The sequence below is a fragment of the Vulpes vulpes genome, chromosome 11 (genome assembly GCF_048418805.1).
Source record: "Vulpes vulpes isolate BD-2025 chromosome 11, VulVul3, whole genome shotgun sequence".
Classification (NCBI taxonomy): domain Eukaryota; kingdom Metazoa; phylum Chordata; class Mammalia; order Carnivora; family Canidae; genus Vulpes; species Vulpes vulpes.
In genome coordinates, this window is record NC_132790.1 from 27,375,068 (window position 1) to 27,401,078 (window position 26,011).

General features: G+C 37.0%; 1 protein-coding gene across 3 annotated transcripts in view; it reads left to right on the forward strand.

The window, feature by feature from the left end:
• Positions 1-26,011, forward strand: part of UVRAG (UV radiation resistance associated) — a 318,383-nt gene that overhangs the window by 153,041 nt on the left and 139,331 nt on the right. For all 3 annotated transcript variants that reach the window (XR_011995135.1, XM_026010452.2, XM_072725950.1), the window contains one exon: positions 8,160-8,286. Coding sequence is in view for 2 of the 3 variants with exons in the window: in XM_026010452.2 (XP_025866237.2) it covers positions 8,160-8,286 (127 nt within the window). In the remaining variant the exon portion in view is untranslated. The remainder of the gene's footprint in view (positions 1-8,159; positions 8,287-26,011) is intronic.

Here is a 26,011-nt window from a genome sequence, read left to right on the forward strand (position 1 = left end):
AATATGGATTACAATTCAATGTCAGAAAGCCAATTCAGAAGCACTATTTTACAGCTACTGGTGGCTCTAGAAAAAACCATAAAGGACTCAAGAGACTTCATGACTGCAGAATTTAGATCCAATCAGGCAGAAATTAAAAATCAATTAAATGAGATGCAATCCAAGCTAGAAGTCCTAACGACGAGGGTTAACGAGGTGGAAGAACGAGTGAGTGACATAGAAGACAAGTTGATGGCAAAGAGGGAAACTGAGGAAAAAAGAGACAAGCAATTAAAAGATCATGAGGATAGATTAAGGGAAATAAATGACAGCCTGAGGAAGAAAAACCTACATTTAATTGGGGTTCCTGAGAGTGCGGAAAGGGACAGAGGGCCAGAATATGTATTTGAACAAATCCTAGCTGAAAACTTTCCTAATCTGGGAAGGGAAACAGGCATTCAGATCCAGGAAATAGAGAGATCCCCCCCCTAAAATCAACAAAAACCGTTCAACACCTCGACATTTAATAGTGAAGCTTGCAAATTCCAAAGATAAGGAGAAGATCCTTAAAGCAGCAAGAGAAAAAAAGTCCCTGACTTTTATGGGGAGGAATATTAGGGTAACAGCAGACCTCTCCACAGAGACCTGGCAGGCCAGAAAGGGCTGGCAGGATATATTCAGGGTCCTAAATGAAAAGAACATGCAACCAAGAATACTTTATCCAGCAAGGCTTTCATTCAAAATGGAAGGAGAGATAAAGAGCTTCCAAGACAGGCAGGAACTGAAAGAATATGTGACTTCCAAACCAGCTCTGCAAGAAATTTTAAGGGGGACCCTTAAAATTCCCCTTTAAGAAGAAGTTCAGTGGAACAATCCACAAAAACAAGGACTGAATAGATATGATGACACTAAACTCATATCTATCAATAGTAACTCTGAACGTGAACGGGCTTGATGACCCCATCAAAAGGCGCAGGGTTTCAGACTGGATAAAAAAGCAGGACCCATGTATTTGCTGTCTACAAGAGACTCATTTCAGACAGAAGGACACCTACAACTTGAAAATAAAAGGTTGGAGAACCATTTACCATTCAAATGGTCCTCAAAAGAAAGCAGGGGTAGCCATCCTTATATCAGATAAATTAAAATTTACCCCGAAGACTATGGTGAGAGATGAAGAGGGACACTATCTCATACTCAAAGGATCTATCCAACAAGAGGACTTAATAATCCTCAATATATATGCCCCGAATGTGGGAGCTGCCAAGTATTTAAACCAATTAATAACCAAACTGAAGAAATACTTTGATAATAATACACTTATACTTGGTGACTTCAATCTAGCTCTCTCTATACTAGATAGGTCTTCTAAGCACAACATATCCAAAGAAACGAGAGCTTTAAATGATACACTAGACCAGATGGATTTCACAGATATCTACAGAACTTTACATCCAAACTCAACTGAATACACATTCTTCTCAAGTGCACATGGAACTTTTTCCAGAATAGACCACATACTGGGTCACAAATCGGGTCTGAACTGATACCAAAAGATCGGGATAATCCCCTGTATATTCTCAGACCATAATGCCTTGAAATTAGAACTTAATCACAACAAGAAGTTTGGAAGGACCACAAACACGTGGAGGTTAAGGACCATCCTGCTAAAAGATGAAAAGGTCAACCAGGAAATTAAGGAAGAATTGAGAAGATTCATGGAAACTAATGAGAATGAAGATACAACCGTTCAAAATCTTTGGGATGCAGCACAAGCAGTCCTGAGGGGGAAATACATCGCAATACAAGCATCCATTCAAAAACTGGAAAGATCTCAAATTCAAAAGCTCACCTTACACATAAAGAAACTAGAGAAAAAGCAACAAATAGACCCCACCCCCAGCAGAAGAAGACAGTTAATTAAAATTCGAGCAGAACTCAATGATATCGAGACCAAAAGAACCGTGGAACAGATCAACAGAACCAGGAGTTGGTTCTTTGAAAGAATTAATAAGATAGATAAACCATTAGCCAACCTTATTAAAAAGAAGAGAGAGAAGACTCAAATTAATAAAATCATGAATGAGAAAGGAGAGATCACTACCAACACCAAGGAAATACAAACGATTTTAAAAACATATTATGAACAGCTGTACGCCAATAAATTAGGAAATCTAGAAGAAATGGACGCATTCATGGAAAGCCACAAACTACCAAAACTGGAGCAGGAAGAAATAGAAAACCTGAACAGGCCAATAACCAGGGAGGAAATTGAAGCAGTCATCAAAAACCTCCCAAGACACAAGAGTCCAGGGCCAGATGGCTTCCCAGGGGAATTCTATCAAACGTTTAAAGAAGAAATCATACCTATTCTACTAAAGCTGTTTGGAAACATAGAAAGAGATGGAGTACTTCCAAATTCGTTCTATGAGACCAGCATCACCTTAATTCTGAAACCAGACAAAGACCCCACCAAAAAGGAGAATTACAGACCAATATCCCTGATGAACATGGATGCAAAAATTCTCAACAAGATACTAGCCAATAGGATCCAACAACACATTAAGAAAATTATTCACCATGACCAAGTAGGATTTATCCCCGGGACACAAGGCTGGTTCAACACTCGTAAAACCATCAATGTGATTCATCATATCAGCAAGAGAAAAACCAAGAACCATATGATACTCTCATTAGATGCAGAGAAAGCATTTGACAAAATACAGCATCCATTCCTGATCAAAACTCTTCAGAGTGTTGGGATAGAGGGAACTTTCCTTGACATCTTAAAAGCCATTTACGAAAAGCCCACAGCAAATATCATTCTCAATGGGGAAGCACTGGGAGCCTTTCCCCTAAGATCAGGAACAAGACAGGGATGTCCACTCTCACCACTGCTGTTCAACATCGTTCTGGAAGTCCTCGCCTCAGCAATCAGACAACAAAAAGACATTAAAGGCATTCAAATTGGCAAAGAAGAAGTCAAACTCTCCCTCTTCGCCGATGACATGATACTCTACATAGAAAACCCAAAAGGCTCCACCCCAAGATTGCTAGAACTCATACAGCAATTTGGTAGCGTGGCAGGATACAAAATCAATGCCCAGAAATCAATGGCATTTCTATACACTAACAATGAGACTGAAGAAAGAGAAATTAAGGAGTCAATCCCATTTACAATTGCACCCAAAAGCATAAGATACCTAGGAATAAACCTAACCAAAGAGGTAAAAGATCTATACCCTAAAAACTATAGAACACTTCTGAAAGAAATTGAGGAAGACACAAAGAGATGGAAAAATATTCCATGCTCATGGATTGGCAGAATTAATATTGTAAAAATGTCAATGTTACCCAGGGCAATTTACACGTTTAATGCAATCCCTATCAAAATACCATGGACTTTCTTCAGAGAGTTAGAACAAATTATTTTAAGATTTGTGTGGAATCAGAAAAGACCCCGAATAGCCAGGGGAATTTTAAAAAAGAAAACCATAGCTGGGGGCATCACAATACCAGATTTCAGGTTGTAGTACAAAGCTGTGGTCATCAAGACAGTGTGGTACTGGCACAAAAACAGACACATAGATCAATGGAACAGAATAGAGAACCCAGAAGTGGACCCTGAACTTTATGGTCATCTAATATTCGATAAAGGAGGAAAGACTATCCATTGGAAGAAAGACAGTCTCTTCAATAAATGGTGTTGGGAAAATTGGACATCCACATGCAGAAGAATGAAACTGGACCACTCTCTTTCACCATACACAAAGATAAACTCAAAATGGATGAGAGATCTAAATGTGAGACAAGAGTCCATCAAAATCATAGAAGAGAACACAGGCAACACCCTCTTTGAACTCGGCCACAGTAACTTCTTGCAAGATACATCCACAAAGGCAAAAGAAACAAAAGCAAAAATGAACTATTGGGACTTCATCAAGATAAGAAGCTTTTGCACAGCAAAGGATACAGTCAACAAAACTAAAAGACAACCTACAGAATGGGAGAAGATATTTGCAAATGACATATCAGATAAAGGGCTAGTTTCCAAAATCTATAAAGAACTTATTAAACTCAACACCAAAGAAACAAACAATCCAATCATGAAATGGGCAAAAGACATGAACAGAAATCTCACAGAAGAAGACATGGACATGGCCAACATGCACATGAGAAAATGCTCTGCATCACTTGCCATCAGGGAAATACAAATCAAAACCACAATGAGATACCACCTCACACCAGTGAGAATGGGGAAAATTAACAAGGCAGGAAACCACAAATGTTGGAGAGGATGCGGAGAAAAGGGAACCCTCTTACAGTGTTGGTGGGAATTTGGACTGGTGCAGCCACTCTGGAAAACTGTGTGGAGGTTCCTCAAAGAGTTAAAAATAGACCTGCCCTACGACCCAGCAATTGCACTGTTGGGGATTTACCCCAAAGATTCAGATGCAATGAAACGTCGGGACACCTGCACCCCGATGTTTGTAGCAGCAATGTCCACAATAGCCAAACTGTGGAAGGAGCCTCGGTGTCCATCGAAAGATGAATGGATAAAGAAGATGTGGTTTATGTATACAATGGAATATTACTCAGCCATTAGAAACGACAGATACCCACCATTTGCTTCAACGTGGATGGAACTGGAGGGTATTATGCTGAGTGAAATAAGTCAATCGGAGTAGGACAAACAGTGTATGTTCTCATTCATTAGGGGAATATGAATAATAGTGAAAGGGAATATAAAGGAAGGGAAAAGAAATGTTGGGAAATATCAGGAAGGGAGACAGAACATAAAGACTCCTAACTCGGGGAAACGAACTAGGGGTGGTGGAAGGGGAGGAGGGCAGGTTTGGAGGGGAATGGGTGACGGGCACTGAGGTGGACACTTGACGGGATGAGCACTGGGTGTTTTTCTTTATGTTGGTAAATTGAACACCAATAAAAATTAATTAAAAAAATATTCAAAAAAATAAAATAAAATAAATTACATGACATATTTAACACTTTATTATAGAATAGGTTTTGTATTACATGATTTTACCTAACTGTAGATTATTGTATATGATCTGAGAACACTTAAGGTAGGCGAGGCTAAGCTGTGGTGTTTAGTAGGTTAAATGTATTAAATGTATTTCAACTTATTTTTTTAACTTAAAATATTTTTTTAACTTAAAATATTTTTAACTTATGATGGGGTTATTAGGACTAACCCCATCAAGTTGTGGAAGATCTCTGTGATGTTAGCTGTACGTTTTCTGGCAAATATTCTTCAAAGTTGAGAAAGTTTTCCTTTATTCTTAGTTTGCTGAGAGTTTTTATCATAAATCAATGTTGAATTTTGTTATATGCTCTTTAAGCATGTATTGATATGATTATATGACTTTTCTTTTTTAGCATGGCTGATGTGAATTTCATTGATTACCGAATGTTCAACCTGCTTTGCATATGTTGAATAAGTTCCTTTGGCTATAGTGTATAATTCTTCTTATACATTGTTGGATTTGATTTGCTACTATTTTGTTGATGAATTTGCATCTGTGTTTATGAGAGATTGGTTTATAATTTTCCTTTCTAGTGATGTCTTAGTTTGATTTTGGTGTTAGAGTGATGCTGACCTCCTAAAATGAGTTAGGAATTTCTTTAATATTTTGGAAGAGTGTTAAAAGAATAGTATTATTTATTTATATGTTTGGTAAAATTCACCAGTGAAACCATCTGGGCCTGTACTTTTCTATTTTAAAATGCTGTTATTTATTGATTTAATTATTTCATATATAAGCCCTTTCAGATTATTTCCTAGCATGAGTTTTAGTAGATTGTCTTTCAAGGAATTAGTCCCTTTCATCTAAGTTGCCAAATTTGTAGCCATAGAGTTGTTTATAGTATTCTTTAATTATTCTTCTGATGTCCATGGGATCAGTTTTGATGGCTCCTTTTTCATTCCTCATATTAGTAATTGCTATCTTCTCTTGTTTTCTTGGTTTAGCCTGGCTAGATTTTATCAAAGTTATTGGCCTTTTCAAAAACCCAGCTTTTGTTTTTATTTATTTTGTAATTTTCTCCATTTAATTTATTCTCTTTGGGGTTCACTAACTTCTTGAATCTGTAGATGTATTTCCTCTACCTAATTTGGGAAGTTTTTCATCATTATTTCTATGAGCACTTATTCACTTCTGCTTTATTCTTCCTTTCCTTCCCTGTACTTGATAATACAAATATTAGATCTTTTGATACAGTTCCACACATCCTGAGGCTTTGTTATTTTACAGCCTATTTTCTCTGTCTTATTTAGTTTAGGTACTTTCTATTTTATTTTCCAGCTTAAAGATTTTTTTCTCTGTCTCCTACATTCTGCTATTGAGCTCATTCACTAAGTCTTTTATTCCAGATATTTTCATTTGTAAAACTTCTGTTTGATTTTATTTTTATATCTTCAGTTTCTTGACTGAGACTTTGTTTCTTTACCAAGATGTTCTATTTTTTCGTTTGTTTTAAGGATGTTCTAAATTGTTATTGAAGCACTTTTATGATAGTTGCTCCCAGGTCTTTGTCAGATAATTGTAACATGTCTGTCATCTCAGTATTGATACTGGTATTAATTATCCTTTTTCATTTACTTTGACATCTTTCTATTTCTTGGTATGAGTAATTTTTTATTGAAACGTGTACATTTTGGATATTGTGAGCCTCTGGATCTTATTTAAACCTGTTTTATCTGGCTTTTTCTGATACCTCTTTCTCTAATAGGGGAGGGAAAGATGCTATCTCATTACTGCCAGGTGGGCTTAAAAGTCCAGGTTCCTCAAGCAGCTTCCATTGACACCCAAGTAGCAGGTGTGTTGGAAAATGGGGCCTTCTTACTTTGGACCAGGACTGGGAGTTCCAGCTCTCCGTTAGGCCTTCACTACTAATGACCTGCTGCGAGGTATACAAGTACTTTGATATTGTTCCCCACATGGCCTCCACTGATAGCATGCTGAATAGGGTGGCTTCATCAACACTATATGGTAAGGAAAGTTCTCGCTTTCCACCAAGCCTCCCTCCTCCAGCAGGGAGGAAAGGATTATCTCATTATTGCTGTAAGTCTAGGCTCCCCCTGTGATATCCACTGATATGATTGGTTACCACCTAGAGGGGGGAAAGCCCCAGGTCCCTGCTTAACTTTCTCTGAAATCTGTGGGATATTAGAGCACCTTGGTTCAGTTTGGCAGAGATGGAAATTTTTTGTTTCTATGGATTTGCCTAATATAGACATTTTATATAAATGGAGTTCGTGGCCTTTTTAAACTGGCTTCTTTCATTTAGCATAGTGTTTTCTTTCTTTCTTTCTTTCTTTCTTTCTTTCTTTCTTTCTTTCTTTCTTTCTTTCTTTCTAAGGTTTTATTTATTTGAGAGAGAGTGTGAAAGAAAGAGCACAAGAAGGGGGAGAAGCAGAGGAAGAAGGAGAAGTAGACTCTGCTGAGTGGGGACTTGACCCAGGCTAGATCCCAGCATCCTGAGATTATGACCTGAGCTAAAGGCAGACACGTAACTGACTGAGCCACCCAGGCACCCCAGTATATTGTTTTCAAGGCTCAACCATGTTATAACATTCATCAGTACTTCGTTTCTTTTATTGCCAGATAATATTCTATTGTATGGATGTACCACCTTTTTTTCATGTTCATCAGACGATGGGCATTTGGATTGAATCCACCATTTGGCTATTATAAATAATGCTGCTATGAAAGTTCATATTCAGGTTTCTGTATGGACATGTTTTCGGTTCTCTTGGGTGTATACCTAAGCAATAGAATTGGTGGATCCTGTGGTATCTCTATGATTGAGTTTTTGAGAACTCCATTTCTAAAAATTTATTTCTTGTCTTAATTGTATTGTGATCTCAGGAAAAAGGCCTGAGATATTTTGTAGTATTTTTTTTTTTTTTTTTTTTTTTTTTGTTGTTGTTCTTAGAAAGACCTGTCCCCAGACTCCAGGTTTATTCTTCGCTTTTATCTATAGTCTTTCCATTAAAATGGCAGGTGTTGATAATTAAGTTACTCAAGAGATCTATAAATTAGATGAATATTAAATTGCTTTAAGCCATTATTCATTTGGAAATACTGTAAATGTATAATTGTTCCTAGTCATGACTTTTATATTCATAAATTTACCTGTGCTTTTAAATTATTTAGAGAAAACAAACTGAGTGCTTGCAATTAAAAATTTTGGTGCTTCGAAATGAACTGGAAAGACAGAAGAAAGCTTTGGGACGAGAGGTGGCATTACTGCATAAGCAACAAATTGCATTACAGGACAAAGGTGAGTAAAAATACCATAGAAACAACCTAACCCTTACATTCAGTCTTTCTTTTTTCTTCTTGGTAGGCTCACATAGTCATCTTTGTACAAATATGCTGATACAATTTTAAAAAGCTTTTGGGGGGATGCCTGGGTGGCTCAGTGGTTTAGCGCCTGCTTTCTGCCCAGGGTGTGATCCTGGATTCCCGGGACTGAGTCCCGCATCAGGCTTCCTGCATAGAGCCTGCTTCTCCCTCTGCCTGTGTCTCTGCCTCTCTCTCTCTCTGTGTGTGTGTGTGTGTGTGTGTGTGTGTGTGTGTGTGTCCCATGAATAAATAAATAAAATCTTAAAAAAAAAAAAGCTTTTGGAAGTATTTTGAAGGTGATACATACAAAAAAAGTGTACAAACGCACACACATACTGTATTTCAAAATGAGCACACTTACATGAGCAGCATCTCTACTGGGAAACAGAGCATTACAAGGAGCCCAGAATCTCAGAAGCTGGGCTTCCTTTCTGTTTAGGACATCTCCAGCCAGACTAACCATTACCTTGACTTATTAGACCAAAATTGGTTTTGCTTCATCTTGAGCTTTATGCAGGTAAGATCATGTAATATGTACATTTTATGTGCTGGCTTCTGTTCAACATTTTGTTTGTAAGTTTCATCCTAACCTGCATATAATTTAGTCTTAGTTCATTCTTACTGCCGATAATATTCCATTATGCAAATATAATTATGACTTTATTCATTTTGGCTTTTGGTAATTTCTAGTTCAGAACTATTAGATAATACTTCCATGAACTGTCTCATACATGCTTTAAGAAGACTTTTTTTCATGCATTTCTGTTGGATATAAACTTAGAAGCAGAATTATATAGTCACAAGATAGGCATATCTTCAGCCTTAGTAAATTGTGTCTAAAAGTTTTCCAAAGCACTTATGCCCAGTTTATCTCTTCCACCCACCAGTGTATTAGATCTTTTGTCCTGTATCCTTGTCAGCACTTGGTACTTTTCTGTCTTTTGTATTTTAGCCTTTCTAGGGGTATGTTGTAGTATCTCCTCACAGTTTAAATTTTGATATCCCTGAAAACTAATGAAGTTGAATGCTATTTCATGTTTCTTGCTGAATGAGATACACTCTTCTGTGAAGTACCTGTTGGAGTCTTCCTGCTATACAATATGCCCTCCCCCTTGGCCTTTCTTTTTTCTTCTTTTTTCTTTTTGGACAGGCTCTCTATATATTTTATAGATAAGGTTCTTTGTTTGAAATATACATTTAAAAATGTATTCTCCCATTCTGTGGCTTGCTAGTTGATTCTTTAATGTTGCCTTTAAATGAACAGAAGTTCCATTTTTTCAGTCTTTCCTTTTATACTTAGGATTGTTTATGTCCTATTTAGGAAATATTTGCTGATTTTAATATCATAAAGGTTTTACTCTGTTTTTTAAGCATTTACTATTTTTTTTTTTAAGGATTTTATTTACTCATTCATGAGAGACACACAGAGAGGCAGAGACATAGGCAGAGGGAGAAGCAGCCTCCCTACAAGGAGCCCAGTGTGGGACTCGATCCCAGGACCCCAGGATCGCAACCTGAGCCAAAAGCAGATGCCCAACCACTGAGCCACCCAGGCGCCCCTATTTTATTTTTTATATTTATATTTGCAGTTCATCAGGATTTGATTTTTTTGTATATGATATCAGATAAAATTCCTTTTTTTCCTACAAAAAGTCAATTGACCCAGTACTATTTATTGAAAACCTTTCTCCCTTATGCTGCAGGTTCATTTTTGTCATAAACTGGTGGCCATGTACTAATGTGTCTGTTACAGCACCTTCTGTTCCATGGATCTATCTACCTATTCCTTTGCCAATATTGCACTGTTTTAATTTCTCTTGTATTATAATTGGTCTTCTATCTGTTAAAGTTCTTCCACTTAGTTCTTTTTCAAGATCACCTTTCTTCATCTTGGCAAGGATGGAATCTTTTTTTTTTTTTTTTTTTTTAATGGCTGGCCTGTTTTGGACATTTCATATAAGTAGAGTCTGTGGCCATTCACATGACCAATAACCAGCTTATTCTTGTCCTTTTGCATTTTCATATGAATTTCTACACAGAAAAGAAAATCTGGCTACTATTTTATTGGTACTACATATATTAAATGTAGATATATGGTAGGAATATGGAAATTGCTTATCCATATATATGTAGGGATAATGAAAATCTTTACTGATTCTTCCAATCCAAGTAATTGGTATATGCCTTTGTTTATTAAATCTCCTTTATAAAACGTTACTGAAATAAACTAATTGTTAGTATGTGGATGCTTCCCATGATTCATTGAATATATTTCTATTTTTTGATGTTTTATGATACTATTGTAAATATGTTTAAATTTTATCTTCTACTTTTCACTGATATACAGAAATACAATTAATTGTTTTAAAGTGATAATGATTTTTATTATATGTGTAAGTTCCTACATTACATCCTGACTCAGCATGATTTACAAAGGCCTCCTATGAACCACCTTAATCAGAATGCTTCAGCTATAAAGAACTTCTTTTAGTTTCTTATATATACTTTAGTCTGTCTTGCCTGCATTTAAGTCTCTGTTTAAATGTTCTCCAGGAAATTTTTCATGGCCTCCCCTTTACCTTCTCCTCCTACCTCTACCCCCTTGGTTAGATGTACTACTATGTGCTTCCATAGCATCCTGTGTTTTTCCATTATAGCACTGTAATTATTGGTTTATCCTCTCCTTTAGACTAAGATCTCTAGGGAAGACATTACCCATGTACTTTGTTAAGTACTCTTCTATTCTTTGGGCATGGTACAGTGCCTGGGATGCAGTAAGCATTAAATAAATATTTATTGAATGAATGAGTCATATTCATGGTTATCAGTCTAATGTCATTGGCATCATTACTAAAGAATGAAGACTTCTGTAGCTTCTAGCTTAGCATTCATTTGGGGAAACTGATACTCATGTGAAACACTATAGAAAAAAACACTATATATTGTTCGGCAGTGATTGTTAAAGCTATCTGCACTGCTACACAGCTTAAATATTGATTTTTAGACATGAGAATCTAATGGGATAAAACCACTTAAGGTCGTCATGAGACATTGTGAGCAAAGTCCATTTCATAGAGTCTCTGTTGAATAACTCCAAATAACTAGATAGTTGTGTATATTCAAGACCTGCTTTAAGAGGTCTCCTCTTCTGTGAATAGACATATTTCTTATGGTACTTTGGAATTTTTATTATACCTAAATTGCCTGCTACCTGTAGCTTGTATTTCTGCACATATTTTTTTTTTTATGATCATCAGTTTAAAAAGTGAGAACAGTATAGGGTATGAGAGGGCTTCAGGGTGTTTGCCATTTCCTGAAAAGAGAAGTAATAATATTAATAGTTATAATGTATCAGTTACCAAAAACAATGTATCAGTTACCATACTTACCACTATATAGATATCATCACCACAATAATTCTGTGAGGTAAGTACTATTATTATTGACATTTTACAGTTGAGGAAACTATAGGTCAGGGTCAGAGACATTAAATATCTTTCTTAAGTTCACACAGCTAGTGACAGATAATGTTGGGATTAAAATCTGTTGATTCCTAAACTCCCATTCACTGTATGATACTACATTTTACTAGAGGTATGATGTGGCAAAGCCTGTGGAATGTATATTATTAATAGCATGTGGTAAAAAGATAAGGAGATGCAGTTCTCCCATTATGTTTCCAATTGTGTTTTTTCTTCTTATAACGATAGAATGAAATCCCAGGAAGTCTATTATCAGCCTGTAAACAGGTGATTTCTATGCCATTTAAAAGACCGAGTATAACAAAAATTGCACATATTTATAGAATACTCATTACTGTGAGGCAGTATCTTGTTTTTTATTCTTCTTTGGTTTTTACCCATTTTCCTATGAATTAAGGGTATTCTCATTATCCTCCTAAAAATAAATATATATTATTATTCAATTTACAGATGAGGAAACTGCATCCCAAAGAGGTTAAATGACATGCCCACGGCCACACAGCAAGTTATAGGGGAAACTGTTCAGGGTTACTGGTGCCTAACTCTGCAAAAAAGGAAGATTATAGGATTTTGTAGATATCTGTTCTGGTGTTTTAATTCTGAGAGTCAAGTCAGAATTAACACTTTCTTTTTGTTTTTGTTTTTTTTAAGATTTTGTTTATTTGACAGAGTGTGTGTGTGAACAAGCACAAGCCAGGGGAAAGGGGCAGCAGGCAAAGGGAGATAGAGAAGCAGGCTCTCTGCTTAGCAGGGTGCCTCCATCCTAGGACCCTGGGATCATGATCTGAGCTGAAGGCAGATGCTTGACCAGCTGAGCTGCCCAGGTGCCCTGGAATTAGCACATTCTTATTTCTCCATTTTATCATGAAAAGAAAGGATGGTAATGCCCAAAGTTAAATATATATTTGCCAGGATAGGTCAGAATTACTAATTTTTTAACACTGACTCTTTACTGCAAGAGCTTTCCCCCAAGTCTTATATGTACTTTTGAGATGCATGTAATTTAGTATTTTCCTGAACTATTAGAACTTTTGGAAGGTTAGGAACAACATGTTGGTCTCAAATGAAAGCAGAAGAAAGAATGTTGCTGTTGGCTGCAAATGTTCTGCCATTGTGTATCTCTATAAACTGTGGTGGTCAGCACTGGGGGCAGTGGTTGGAAAGAAGGGGTAGCTGGACACAGATAACCAGATCTTGGTGTACCGGTAGATCTTTTTTACTTGTTAGGGACCCTTGTTCTTCATAGTGATTGTGCGAGGTAACCAGAAACATACTTATTCTTGTCAGTTGAAAGAAAATTTGTGTTGAACAGTTTTCTTGTATACTTACATGCAACGTACTATTTAATGAATCTTGAGTCAGGCTAAAATATTTAGAAGCCCCTGAGTCACTGGTATTGGTAACATGAAGGCGAAAAATGTATTTGTTACCTGTGCCTGTAGTTTTGATTTAGCATGTTTGCTAATCATATGTGAAATGATTTACTAATATGAATATCTCTAATGGTGTCTTACATATTATGACTTCTCTTTGGAACTTGGTGTTTATCTAGGCACTTGGTTCTCGGCCCAAGAGCTGAGATACAAAGTCAGTAATATTAGTTATTATAAAAAGTCAGTAACATTTAATCTTTGCTACTGATTCTTCTGAATGATCATAAAAGAATTACTTTGCATCTTTTTACACATGTGCAGTGAGGATAGCAGCTTATAATAGTGCCATAGGGATTAATTTGTGTAAATAATTAGAAGAAACGAGGTGCCTATCATATATTTTATATTTTTGTTTATAAAAATTTATTGCAGCAGGATGATTTATTGGAAGGAGGCAAAAAGATCATTTTTATCCATGCTGCTGACTTGCTGAGTGGCCACATAGTCTGAGGGGCCTCATTACTCCATACATACACATTTCCCCTTCCCATACCTCAAAGGCAGTGGTGTTCAACTTGTCTACAGCAACTTCCAGCTGGGCCATGAACTGATCTCTTCAGTATTAATGTTTATTAATGTATGCATTTTCATTGTTGGCAGATATTAGTAGTTTAACTTATGATGTTAATAAAAAACAGATTTCCCCTCATTAGTGTCTCAAACCAATAACCTTTCCATTAATTAATTATATGTTGGTTTACAGGGTCTGTTGCCTTAATTTAACCCCTGAATATTTGAGAAGCAACACTCTATCTAAATTAGTTTGCTTGAAATTTGGTTTAAAAAATGGAATGAAATGTTGGTCTTAAGAAAAAGTGTTTAGGTTATAATCTAAACAATTTTATAAATGTTGATAAAATCTAAGAACTCTTCAGTGGTACCTGGGGAGCGATACAATTTATAAAAGCGCAGTTCTCTAGGCTTTGTAGGAAGAAGTTATTTTTTTTTAATGCAGTTAGTTTTCTTGATAGTAATAACATATATGTAGTACTTTATAGTTAGTGCTTGTACAGAGATTGTCATATTTGATCTTTAAAGTATCCCTAAGAGCTAGGTATGGCAAATATTGTTATCTTCATTTTATGTGTGACTTGGCCAGGTATGAATAGGTAAGAGCAAAGCTGGGATATGGGCCTAGACCTTTTATCTCTATATTCTATGCTTTTGTCACTAAAACCTTGTAAAATACATTCATTTAAATCCTACATAAATCCTAAAAAGTGGGTAGCTTTTATTGAAATCCCATAACATGCTAGATATTTTACTAATGGTGTATCATTTAGTTCTTAAAATAGTCCTAAGAGAACAACTTTTACCCCTTTGTTCCAAATAAGAAAAATTGGGCCTCAGAGACATTTCTCACAACTAATAACAGATCCAAATTCAATTTAGGTTTCTCTGACTCCAACACCTGTCTTATTTCTACTAAACAAAATATTGTTGCTTTCTGTATTGTGTGTCCAACAGGTAAATTTACTGATGGTTTGCTAGTTATCCATTTGGCCTCTGGACTACTAGATGAAGAACTTTGTTCTGCTATATTCCTTTTTTTTTTTTTTTATATTCCTTTTTATTACAGGATGGGTAAAGTGTTTTTTTCTCAAAAATGTCTTTGATTTGGTCACATATTAACTAATTAAGAGATCTGAATTAAAGATCTGCCATTCTCTCAATTTCTCCCTAGACAAGTCATTCAACCTTTTTGATCCAATCTCCTTTTCACAAAGAAAACATTTTGAATTATACAGTTGAAATTTCTTAAACTCTAATATTCTAGTTATCTCAGAATGATAGGATTGGCAAAAAGGGGAATCTGTTTACCTTTTTTATGAATCTCTTTATTTTTCCAAGTTTGTTGCCGACAATGTGTTTCTCAGCAATGAAGGTACAAAGAGAGAGAGAGAAAGATTCTCTGACCCTAAGTGTGATTCTATCTGTAGATTTTGTTTATTAACTAGAAAGCCATGTGGTGGGACCTTCCGTTTTAAAGATCTTCAATTACTTTTGGTAAGCATGAGCAAAAGCAAGCACATTGTTTTAGTGATGTAGTGTGTAGAAGTCAGCTATGTCAGATTTCATTGCTTGATTTAGGGAAAAAAAAATCCTTCTTGGTAATTTCAGTAAATAGAAAGTTTTGATCCTTTCTTGCCAAAATAAATGTTTTATAGGAAGTTTCTATCAATTATGATCATTTCTTATTGTCGTTTTGTCATAAATCTGAGTAAGATAAACTATGTATCTAGTTCTGTTTAATTACCTTCTTTTTGGTCAGTATTGTGCTCTTTTCTCATAAAAAAAGAATCACATAGTATATCTAAATTGGGGCTTTAGTTTCTATTAAAAGATCATAGATTTCTATTTGAAATTATAAAAACGATATTAAGCATTATGTAACAATTTTCTTCTCTTACATCATAAGGTCATAAATTGAAAAATTACCTTACTGATTTTATAATTCATTGAAACGATGGCAGAGTTTTAACTTTATTAGCCTGTATATATGTTCTGATTTTTTTTATAGCCATCTGACAAAAATTCCTAAACAGACTTCCTTAAAAATTATAAATACCTGCCTTTCAAAAATTTCTGAACCCAAGGACAGTTTTTCCCTGGGGTTTATGCTATTAAAGTCTCTTTACTTTTAGCTATTGACATTATATGCAGCATGTGAAAGCAAACAACTTGGCGGTGGGGAGGACAAATATGGGTCCTGAATAAAGCTCAGATTTTCTTTTCAGAATGATTCTGTTTCCGTGTATTGGTAATGATTTATTCTAGTAACGTCTTAATTGGATTGTGGGGAAAGTAAGCTATCATATTTTAACCTCTCTCTTTTCCAGTGGAAGATATAGATAGGCAGAAATAAGCCACCTGACAGAATTTTCTTGCCATCATTTTTTCTTCACTTCCAGAAAGCTAGGCATGACATTTACAAAAAGTTCATTTGCACTTAGATCATTCAACATAGAAATAAGAAGAGATCAGAAGGCAGGTGAAGGCAATAGGAAGGACATTGAGTGTGTGTGTGCATGTGCACCTTCGTCAAGCCTTCATCATTTATGGAACACCTACAAAAAACCCAGCACCGTGTAAGATGTTAGGAACATAAAGACAGATATGATAAGTATACGACAGAGATATTTCAAAGGTGTTATAGGAGAACAGAAAGTGAGTATCTGAAAGTCAACACCACTTTAAGGAGATGACACTTAGGCTGAGTTCAGAAAAATACCTGATGGATACTTCAGGGGAGAGGGTGAGACTTTGCAGATAGAGGGAATAGTTTCTACAGAAACATGGAAGTAGTTTAGAGAATTGTAGGTAATTCTAGTAAAGTTAAAACTAAAGATATATTTAAGTAAGAGTCCATAGGAGAGGCCGGAGAGGTAAAGAATGACCTAGTCATAAAGGAAGTTTTGTTGAAAGGTCTAGAGATCTATTAAAATAACTTAAGCAAACTTCTCAAAACAAAAAGTGGAAGGGACCATATTGATGACTATACTACAAAATGAAGGTTAGACATATATTTTAGAAAGATCTCTTTGGGATCCCTGGGTGGCGCAGCGGTTTGGTGCCTGCCTTTGGCCCAGGGCGCGATCCTGGAGACCCGGGATCGAATCCCACATCAGGCTCCCAGTGCATGGAGCCTGCTTCTCCCTCTGCCTATGTCTCTGCCTCTCTCTCTCTCTGTATGACTATCATAAATAAATAATAAAAAAAAATAAATAAATAAAAATAAAAAAAAAAAAAAGAAAGATCTCTTTGAAGAGTTGTGGATAGAAAACTGTTAGGGAGTTATTACACTAATCTAAGCCTTCCGTAATTAAAATCGAAACAGATTGGCAGTGTGAAAGGAAGAGAGAGTGTATATATTTTGACAAGAGACACTACTGTTCAAGAAATATTTCAATGATGGACTCTACTATTCTATTAATGGCTTGGTGGATTGGAGGAGAGAGGGAGAGAAGGATTTAGAATGTCTTCCAATTTCTGGTTTTGACAACTGGCCAGATTATTAAAGACAGATACTAAAGGACAGGTTGATATTGGGGTAAAGAGAAAAAAAGAAAGAAGTAACGAAGACTTCCAATTTTGAATACTTACCTAGTGGGTAAGGCAGTAAATAAGAAATCAAATAAAGTAAATATTGGGTGGTGACAAGTCCTAGAAACAAGCTGTGGTGTTAGATGGTAACTGTGGGAGACCATTTCTACAGAGATTGCCGAGAAAAAGTTTGCCAGAGGAGCTCAGCTTTGAAGGTAAAAATTGCTGGAAAAACAAGGAATATACCAAGTGAAAAGCTTGGACTTAGAAAGGGTTTGAACTGTAGAATGGAAGAGGCCACTGTACTTGGAACATAATTTGTTAGGAAGAGAGCAGTGACACGTGGGTTGGAATGAAAGGAAGAGTTTATATAAACGAAGCTATTTGCCCTATCTACTGAACAGGAGGGAAAGGCTAAGAAAATAGCACAGGGGCAGGTTGACATAGTAGCTAGTGGGTAGGACTGTGAAGGAATCTGATTGTTTCAGGATGGTACAAGGTGAAACAATTATATTTGATTTAGAGGAGGTTTAAGGATTGAGGGAAATGTGTGGAGTAGTCCGCTCCAAGAGTGGGAAAGCAAACTAGTAAGGGAATTAGAATAGGATTGCCAGACAATGTGCCTGTTTGTGCTCTGTGCTTATATTTTTAAAGTAGAATCCATCAGACTGGTTGTATAATTTTCTCTACCCACTTAGAGCTTCATGGGGGCAGGCTGAGAGAATGAAAATGTTGAACAAAAGTGAAATTATCCCTATTTTACAGATGAGGAAAATGAAACTCAGAAAACTTGAGACCTAGAGTCCTGAAAGTAGCATAAGTAGGATTTTAGCCCAGATCTTTCTGATTCCTAAGTAAATGGGCTTTCCAATGTAGTACACTGCCTCTCATAGGATCTGCCTCTTGTGTAGAATAAGGAAAGGAATCCAGTGCTTCCCATTGCACATTATAAGGAAGTGTATCAGTTCTTTAGGGAGAAAAAAAATTTATTGGCACTGAATTCTGTGAGGAATTTAGCAGGCAGTTTCTTGTGTGCGATGTATTAAATATCGTAATGAAATATAGTCAATTGCAATTTTGCAAAAGTTACAGCAAGAAATATCTATTAACCCTTGAGAAGGGCAGCATCATAAATCATAGTATAGAAAAGGCAATTCTGCAGGGAAGGAAACTAAAATAGTTCAAGTATATTGCATTTTGGTCATCTGACTTGATATAGAAACCCAAAAGAATGACAGTTTATTGGTTTTAACTGTAATTTTGACAGGAACTGGCCATTGTCCAGGCTGAGCCCAAACTCTCTGGTGAGAGAGAGCCCAAAGAGTCTGTGTTTTGTTTTGTTGATGGAAGCAAGATTCATATTCTTTAGCTGTTAGATTTTCAGGAGACGGCATTGACATTTGGTTATTAAAATTAAAGTGTCTGACTTGAGTTCTTGCTGAACAGGGAGGGGCCTCTTCTTAACAGGGTGGAATGTTAGTGTGTACATGGACAGAGTCAAACATTTCAGAAAGCAATTTTGGAATATGGCACACCAAACAGATGCATTTGCTTTCCCTCCCTCTGAAGGGTTCACTGATAAGGTAATAAAGATATATGCATAAAGAATAAATCAGTGGTGATGATGAAAATAAAAGAGGGTACCATTGGAATAGCAAAGATTTTGACACAGTTCTCAAAGATACAAAATAGGATTGTTTTGATGAATAGACTAGAGTAGAGAAAAACTGCAGCATGGAACACAAATAGAGGTTTCTGGTAGGGGCACCTGGGTGGCTCGGTGGTTGAGCGTCTGCCTTTGGCTCAGGTCATGATCACGGGGTCCTGGGATCGAGTCCTGCATCAGGCTCCTCACGGAGAGCCTGCTTCTCCCTCTGCCTATGTTTCTGCCTCTCCCTGTGTCTCTCATGAATAAATAAATAAAATCTTTAAAAAAGAGAGAGAGAGAGAAGAAAGGTTTCTAGTATAACACTCAGAGCCCTCAACTTAGAATTTCCAAGTATAGAAATCAGGAATCATGGAACAATAGTTAGGGTACCTGGGCCTACTGGCTCATTTTTTTTTTTTTCTCGATGAATTTGGAGTAACTTCCTATAATACTTGCTCCAACTGCTTTCTAAACATAATGGATTCTTGACCTGGTTAGGTCCCGTTGGATGAGGGTTTGGCATAGAAAGGTGGAACAGAGCCTGACTGTGGACTTTTACAATTGACCTAAAGGGAAAACATCAAAGGCAGCTCTACTTAGAAGTGAAATGCCTACTTGACAGTTGTGGTAGTTTAAACATAAAGGTACTACCTTCTTCCAGAATGGCATATATACTCTGAAGGAAAGCTTAACTGTCAATAGGACCTACCCACTTATACTGAGCTCCCATTCAGGAATAATGCCTTTCATGTAAGTAAGTCTTTATAGCTTCAAAGGAAACCTATACTAGTTGCCTATACTTATTCATGGATTTGAAAGGAAAACCAAGGGTCATCAGATATTTGAGGAAAACAGTATAAAACTAGGCCAGGTTGAAAAACAGAATAGTGGACCCAAAAGGAGCAAAAAATACAAAGAACAGAGAAAAACTTTAAAAAAAAATCAAGTTAATATCCTCAAATTTGACTTCTTGCCCCTGCCTAAAAAGGTGGAAGGAAATTCATTTCTACCCTGACAATAAGAGAAAGCTGGATGATGTACAAAATCTTAATAACTTTTCTTGAATCTAAAAACTAAAATTAAAGGACAACCAAGTAGCCTGATATATAAAAAAAAAAAGATGGTCATATCCTAGAAGAGACAAGATGTGAGGACTGACTCACCAGTGGCAGAGCATGGAAGGAAGTTGGACCACTGTCTAAGAAGGCAGAATAATTCAGTCATAATTTTTAACAAATTGCTAACCACTAAGTTAGCTGCTCTAAGACTATATAGCAACTATAGGGCAGTTCATACCTGCTTGCTGTTTATTTTGTGTGAACCTACACTGGATATTCGTAAGAAAGTGGAGATAGCATAGAAAATGTAGAAAGCCTCCCTTGGTGTGGTATAGGTTTGGAGGGAGGGGAGTGGATGATCTTGCTAGAAAGCATAACTCTTCTCTAAGAACAAAAGCATGAAGCCTCTGGAGGAGAGGCCATAAGCCTTGCAGTCCTCAGGGCACAGGTGAAGGATTGGAGAAAGAAAGAAGAAAACATTACCCTTGAGGTAGGGCAGGAACAGTATTGGACCTGGATTATTAGAAACCTCTTATCCCTAGGGGAGGGACAGTATCACTGAGAAAGCCCTATCCTGATACCTAAGGATGTAGGTTCTGTTTAAGTCAAACGAGAAAAAAGATAAAACTCTATTCTCCTCCCCAGCCAGGCTAGAAAGCATGGAATAATAAGCCACCGTATACTGTATCACTTGAGGAGGGGCAAGAACATAGTGTGTCACTCTTTAGGTGCAGGTTCACAGGGAATTCCTAAATCTGGGGGTGGAACAGGTTCACTGAGAAAAAGCCTCCAGCAAATCATCTCCACCACCATCACTACCTCAAAAAAAAAGTTAGAGAAAATTTGAAGAATGTGTTACACTGAAGGTTACAACACAATAGCAGCAACAAAACCCAAACCCAGCCCAGTTCCTGATTGTATTGACTCAACTCCCAAATTAACAGAAGAGAAATGCTCTTTTCTTTCTCTGTTGTCCTGTGTTCTCCATTGCACATGATGTTGAGTACTCAATCAAAATTTTTGAGACAAGGAAGAGCAAAAATGAAACGAAAAACATCATTATCCCTCCTCCCACCACTGGCACCAAACTGTTATCAAGGAAGAAATTAACTCAAAAGAAGGAAAAAACTCAGCAATGACTCAGACATTGGGACTATCAGAGAGTTTAAAATGACTGATTAATGTGCTTCAGGCTTTTGTGGTAAGGTGGATAGCAAGGATGAATAGATTTTAAATTTCAGCTGCAAAATGGAAACTATAAGCAACAGTGTAATGGATGTGCTATAAATAAAGAACAGGGTAACAGAGATGAAGAATGCCTTTGAAGACCCTTCAGGAGATGTGACACAACTAAGAAAAGAATAAGTGAACTTGAATATAGATCAATACAAATTACTCAAACTGAAGTACAAAGAGACTCTTTTGGACAAAACTAAGATAATTTATTACCCGCAGTCCTATATTTTAAGAAACCTTAAAAGGACTTCTTGGGGCACCTGGGTGGCACAGTCAGTTAAGCTTCTGACTTGGTTTCGGCTCAGGTTGTAATCTCAGAGTCATGAGATTGAACCCCTTGCTGGGCTCCATGCTCAGTGAGGAGTTTGCATGAGATTATCTCTCCTTCCCCTTCTGTCCATCCCGCTCTAATTCTCTTCTATCAGTCTCTCTCTCTCTCAAATAAATAAATAAATCTTTAAAAAAAAAAAAGATAGTAAAAAATTCTTCAGCAGAAGGAAAATGATACCAGATAGAAACTTGGCTCTACAAACAAAAAATAAGATAACCACAAATGGTTAAAGATATTATAAGACCTTTTTTCTTATTGTTAATTATTATAAAAGACTACTTTCTAGTACAAAAATAGCAGTGTTTGGGGATTTATAACATACATAACATGTGTGAAGAATGTGAAAAGTGGGGAAGGAAAGAATTGACAGTGTAGTATTTTCAGTTTTTATACTCTGCATGAAGAAGCATAATAATATTTGAAGTAGGCTTGGTTTTTTTTAATAAATTAATTTTTATTGGTGTTCAATTTACCAACATACAGAATAACACCTAGTGCTCATCCTGTCAAGTGTCCCCCTCAGTGCCCGTCACCCATTCACCCCCACCCCCCACCCTCCTCCCCTTCCACCACCCCTAGTTCATTTCCCAGAGTTAGGAGTCTTTATGTTCTGTCTCCCTTCCTGATATTTCCCACACATATCTTCTCCCTTCCTTTATATTCCCTTTCACTATTATTTATATTCCCCAAATGAATGAGGACATACACTGTTTGTCCTTCTCTGACTTACTTCACTCAGCATAATACCCTCCAGTTCCATCCACGTTGAAGCAAATGGTGGGTATTTGTCGTTTCTAATGGCTGAGTAATATTCCATTGTATACATAGACCACATCTTCTTTATCCATTCATCTTTCGATGGACACCGAGGCTCCTTCCACAGTTTGGCTATTGTGGACATTGCTGCTAGAAACATCGGGGTGCAGGTGTCCCGGCATTTCATTGCATCTGAATCTTTGGGGTAAATCCCCAACAGTGCAATTGCTGGGTCGTAGGGCAGATCTATTTTTAACTCTTTGAGGAACCTCCACACAGTTTTCCAGAGTGGCTGCACCAGTTCACATTCCCACCAACAGTGTAAGAGGGTTCCCTTTTCTCCGCATCCTCTCCAACATTTGTTGTTTCCTGCCTTGTTAATTTTCCCCATTCTCACTGGTGTGAGGTGGTATCTCATTGTGATTTTGATTTGTATTTCCCTGATGGCAAGCGATGCAGAGCATTTTCTCATGTGCATGTTGGCCATGTCTATGTCTTCCTCTGTGAGATTTCTGTTCATGTCTTTTGCCCATTTCATGATTGGATTGTTTGTTTCTTTGGTGTTGAGTTTAATAAGTTCTTTATAGATTTTGGAAACTAGCCCTTTATCTGATATGTCATTTGCAAATATCTTCTCCCATTCTGTAGGTTGTCTTTTAGTTTTGTTGACTATCTTTTGCTGTGCAAAAGCTTCTTATCTTGATGAAGTCCCAATAGTTCATTTTTGCTTTTGTTTCTTTTGCCTTCGTGGATGTATGTTGCAAGAAGTTACTGTGGCCAAGTTCAAAAAGGGTGTTGCCTGTGTTCTCCTCTAGGATTTTGATGGAATCTTGTCTCACATTTAGATCTCTCATCCATTTTGAGTTTATCTTTGTGTATGGTGCAAGAGAGTGGTCTAGTTACATTCTTCTGCATGTGGATGTCCAATTTTCCCAACACCATTTATTGAAGAGACTGTCTTTCTTCCAATGGATAGTCTTTCCTCCTTTATCGAATATTAGTTGACCATAAAGTTCAGGGTCCACTTCTGGGTTCTCTATTCTGTTGCATTGATCTATGTGTCTGTTTTTGTGCCAGTACCACACTGTCTTGATGACCACAGCTTTGTACAACCTGAAATCTGGCATTGTTATGCCCCCAGACATGGTTTTTTTTTTTTTTTAAATTCCCCTGGCTATTCGGGGTCTTTTCTGATTCCACACAAATCTTAATTTGTACTAACTCTCTGAAGAAAGTCCATGGTATTTTGATAGGGATTGCATTAAACGTGTAAATTGCCCTGGGTAACATTGACAGTTTTACAATATTAATTCTGCCAATCCATGAGCATGGAATATTTTTCCATCTCTTCGTGTCTTCCTTGATTTCTTTCAGAAGTGTTCTATAGTTTTTAGGGTATAGATCCTTTACCTCTTTGTTAGGTTTATTCCTAGATATCTTATGCTTTTGGGTGCAATTGTAAATGGGATTGACTCCTTAATTTCTCTTTCTTCAGTCTCATTGTTAGTGTATAGAAATGCCATTGATTTCTGGGCATTGATTTTGTATCCTGCCACGCTACCAAATTGCTGTATGAGTTCTAGCAATCTTGGGGTGGAGCCTTTTGGGTTTTCTATGTAGAGTATCATGTCATCGGCGAAGAGGGAGAGTTTGACTTCTTCTTTGCCAATTTGAATGCCTTTAATGTCTTTTTGTTGTCTGATTGCTGAGGCAAGGACTTCCAGTACTATGTTGAATAGCAGTGGTGAGAGTGGACATCCCTGTCTTGTTCCTGATCTTAGGGGAAAGGCTCCCAGTGTTTCCCCATTGAGAATGATATTTGCTGTGGGCTTTTCGTAAATGGCTTTTAAGATGTCGAGGAAAGTTCCCTCTATCCCAACACTCTGAAGTGTTTTGATCAGGAATGGATGCTGTATTTTGTCAAATACTTTCTCTGCATCTATTGAGAGGATCATATGGTTCTTGGTTTTTCTCTTGCTGATAACGATGAATCACATTGATTGTTTTACGAGTGTTGAACCAGCCTTGTGTCCCGGGGATAAATCCTACTTGGTCATGGTGAATAATTTTCTTAATGTGTTGTTGGATCCTATTGGCTAGTATCTTGTTGAGAATTTTTGCATCCATGTTCATCAGGGATATTGGTCTGTAATTCTCCTTTTTGGTGGGGTCTTTGTCTGGTTTCAGAATTAAGGTGATGCTGGTCTCATAGAACGAATTTGGAAGTACTCCATCTCTTTCTATGTTTCCAAACAGCTTTAGTATAATAGGTATGATTTCTTCTTTAAACGTTTGATAGAATTCCCCTGGGAAGCCATCTGGCCCTGGACTTTTGTGTCTTGGGAGGTTTTTGATGACTGCTTCAATTTCCTCCCTGGTTATTGGCCTGTTCAGGTTTTCTATTTCTTCCTGCTCCAGTTTTGGTAGTTTGTGGCTTTCCAGGAATGTGTCCATTTCTTCTAGATTGCCTAATTTATTGGCGTAGAGCTGTTCATAATATGTTTTTAAAATCGTTTGTATTTCCTTGGTGTTGGTAGTGATCTCTCCTTTCTCATTCATGATTTTATTAATTTGAGTCTTCTCTCTCTTCTTTTTAATAAGGTTGGCTCATTAATTCTTTCGAAGAACCAACTCCTGGTTCTGTTGATCTGTTCCACGGTTCTTTTGGTCTCGATTTCATTGAGTTCTGCTCGAACTTTAATTAACTCTCTTCTTCTCCTGGGCATAGGGTCCATCTGCTGTTTTTTCTCTAGCTCCTTTATGTGTAAGGTGAGCTTTTGTATTTGAGTTCTTTCCAGTTTTTGAATGGATGCTTGTATTGCGATGTATTTCCCCCTGAGGACTGCTTTTGCTGCATCCCAAAGATTTTGAACGGTTGTATCTTCATTCTCATTAGTTTCCATGAATCTTTTTTTAAAAATTTTTTTTAATTTTTATTTATGATAGTCACAGAGAGAGAGAGAGAGAGAGAGAGAGAGAGAGAGAGGCAGAGACACAGGCAGAGGGAGAAGCAGGCTCCGTGCACTGGGAGCCCGATGTGGGACTTGATCCTGGGTCTCCAGGATCGCGCGCTGGGCCAAAGGCAGGCGCCAAACCGCTGCGCCACCCCGGGATCCCTCCATGAATCTTTTTAATTCTTCTTTAATTTCCTGGTTGACCCTTTCATCTTTTAGCAGGATGGTCCTTAACCTCTACGTGTTTGAGGTTCTTCCAAACTTCTTGTTGTGATTTAGTTCTAATTTCAAGGCATTATGGTCTGAGAATATACAGGGGATTATCCCGATCTTTTGGTATCAGTTCAGACCCGATTTGTGACCCAGTATGTGGTCTATTCTGGAGAAAGTTCCATGTGCACTTGAGAAGAATGTGTATTCAGTTGAGTTTGAATGTAAAGTTCTGTAGATATCTGTGAAATCCATCTGGTCCAGTGTATCATTTAAAGCTCTCGTTTCTTTGGAGATGTTGTGCTTAGAAGACCTATCGAGGGTTGAAAGAGCTAGATTGAAGTCACCAAGTATAAGTGTATTATTATCTAAGTATTTCTTCAGTTTGGTTATTAATTGGTTTAAATATTTGGCAGCTCCCACATTCGGGGCATATATATTGAGGATTGTTAAGTCCTCTTGTTGGATAGATCCTTTGAGTATGATATAGTGTCCCTCTTCATCTCTC